At 36.9% G+C, this 2590-nt stretch overlaps 1 protein-coding gene across 1 annotated transcript; it reads left to right on the top strand.

Annotated features, from left to right (window-relative positions):
* Window positions 1-961: 961 nt before the first annotated feature.
* On the top strand, window positions 962-2205 carry ING2 (inhibitor of growth family, member 2; the record flags this gene model as incomplete). The annotated part of the gene is made up of 1 exon (XM_009876775.1): window positions 962-2205. A coding segment is annotated over one exon (671 nt), but the record flags the coding sequence as incomplete, so codon positions are not given.
* Between the last annotated feature and the right edge of the window lie 385 nt (window positions 2206-2590).

Below are 2590 nucleotides of genomic sequence, written 5' to 3'. Positions count from 1 at the left end.
CTCCATCTTTCATGTATAGACCTAGTATAACTTTTGGTCTGGAAAAATATTTTAAAATCTAGCAATATAGAACAATAGAGTACAGACTAAGACATTTGTTAGGCTAGTATCTGAGTTCATTAAACTTGCTTATAAGAACTAAATTTTGTGGAAGATTCACAGCAACTCATCCAGTTATTTTGCATGACTTGCAAGAAAAAAAGCATTGAAGTCAAACGGTGAGCTACTCATTACTAGTGGCCTGAAAACATCCTGTGATGCGTTAAACAGTAGGTCACCTGTTCCATAAAGCTGAGCCTCAATTTAAAATGCAACTTGCTGTAGTTTGTCTTGGTAATAGGAAAAGCATTTTGAGTCGTTTAAGTTGATTTAAATCCTGATCGTAAATTTACTATTGTGTAACTGCAGTTGTCATACTCCTTTTATAATTATGTCTACTTGAAAGTGTAATACGAAACCTTTAGATAAATAAGAAGGGGAAGGCAAAGGACCAGGATATCCTAATTGTGGAATGTTACATACATGATATATAATGATTATATGAATTCTAAGTTTCTTCCTGTGATACAATAATCTGTTGCTTTGATTTGTAGGCCAGAGTTTTGGAACTATTGTGGTAAGGACTCTCAATAGAAATTCTTGCTTTTTGAGATGGAGGCAGGTTCTGAACTATCTACACTTCCGCAGCTATGGTCCCCTCTCCTGGGTTATCTTTCATTTTTCCAATGGCTAAAATAAGCTGGCTTCTTCTTAGAACTTGAGAAATTTTTTGTGCAACAGATTGTGATCTTAAACGCTGATTTGGTGACCACGTGCGGCTTGAATAAAATACCCGATCTAGCCCACTAGAGTATATTATAATTAAAATTTGTACTATTTCTCATCACTTAAAAATACGTTTCTATACTTTCTTGAGTGTGTTCTATCTTGAGTAATTATTCCTATTACCTTTATTTTATAGAAGCGCTAAAAGAAATAGATGATGTCTATGAAAAATACAAGTCCGAAAATGACCCTGTTCAGAAGAAACGCTTGCAGCAACATCTTCAGCGTGCGTTAATCAACAGCCAAGAACTTGGAGATGAAAAAATTCAGATAGTTACTCAGATGCTAGAACTGGTAGAGAATAGGGCCCGGCAAATGGAAACACACTCTCAGTGTTTTCAAGATCTGTCTGAGAATGAAAAGCCTCTAGAAAAGGCAAAGATGGAGTCCTGCCAGCCAGAGAGATCTTCACGTAGACCTCGTCGCCAGCGAACCAGTGAAAGTCGTGATCTGTGCCGTATAGCAAATGGTATTGATGACTGCGATGATCAGCCACCTAAAGAAAAAAGATCTAAATCTTCCAAGAAGAAAAAACGCTCCAAAGCCAAACAGGAGCGAGAGGTGTCACCTGTAGAGTTTGCAATTGATCCAAATGAACCAACTTACTGCTTATGCAATCAAGTGTCTTATGGTGAAATGATAGGATGTGATAACGAACAGTGTCCTATTGAGTGGTTCCACTTTTCGTGTGTTGGACTCACCTACAAACCAAAGGGGAAATGGTATTGCCCCAAGTGCAGAGGAGACAATGAGAAAACGATGGACAAATGTACTGACAAATCAAAAAAGGATAGAAGATCGAGGTAGTGAAAGCAATGTTTTAAAGAGTTGCTCCTTTTATATTAAAATGTTTTAGGAATGCATAAGACTATGCAATAATTTTTAATCTATAATATTAATGGAGTATTAAAAGCTGTTATACTTTCTGTGATCTTTAACTTTCTGCACTGAATAACCAAATAATTGAAACAGGGTGGCTTCAGACCTTCATAGAAGACATTACAAGCATATGGCGCTTGGTTTCAATTTAACCCCATTAGTATTTTAAAGAACCTTGTAAGTCTTGAAATAATGGTGGTGGGAAAGATACTGAAGAACTTTTCATGCTATGGGAAAGGTGTTGAAAGGCCTCATGTAACTGTTAGCATCTCAACAACTGAATTTGTTCTTTATCCCAGGTCTTAAGTTTTCAGGTTTTGTGTTAACATCACACCTTTGGATTTAGGGTTTTTGAATTCAGCTGTAACTGTAAAAGTCTTCCGAGCTAAAAGCAGACCTCTTCAGTGACTTTCATATGACCAGTATGTTATTTCAAGAAGAAAATACCACTAACTTAAGCGCTTTTTTTTTTGTCAATATTAAACTCTTGTCTTTGTGACTTTACACTTGGGAGTCAGTTTTTGGATGACAGAATTATGGTGTATATGCAACTTAGGATATTCTTAGTAGGTTTGGGTTGGGTTCTGTCAAGCATCCTCATGTGGTCTGTATCGTTTAAGATGGTCTCTCTAATGCCAAAACTATTTTCTTGATTGCTTATATTTTGCCACTGCCTGTATGAGCAGTGAAGTAGTAGAAGGATATGCTCAGAGAAAGGGATATTGACATCTTGGGGAACAGAAATTGCAAATGTGATGAAAACTTCATCATAATCAGTCTCTAGAGAGCTGAAACATGGCTGGTATTCCCTGGGATGTAAACTTTGCTTTTCCTTAAGTGGTATTTGTGTATGTTTGTGACCACGCTTGGGATTAGGCACAGTACC

This window comes from Apaloderma vittatum, unplaced genomic scaffold, assembly GCF_000703405.1.
Source record: "Apaloderma vittatum isolate BGI_N311 unplaced genomic scaffold, ASM70340v1 scaffold12579, whole genome shotgun sequence".
In the NCBI taxonomy this organism is placed as follows: domain Eukaryota; kingdom Metazoa; phylum Chordata; class Aves; order Trogoniformes; family Trogonidae; genus Apaloderma; species Apaloderma vittatum.
The sequence above is the reverse complement of the archived record's forward strand: the minus strand, read 5'-3'. Positions and strand labels throughout refer to the sequence as shown.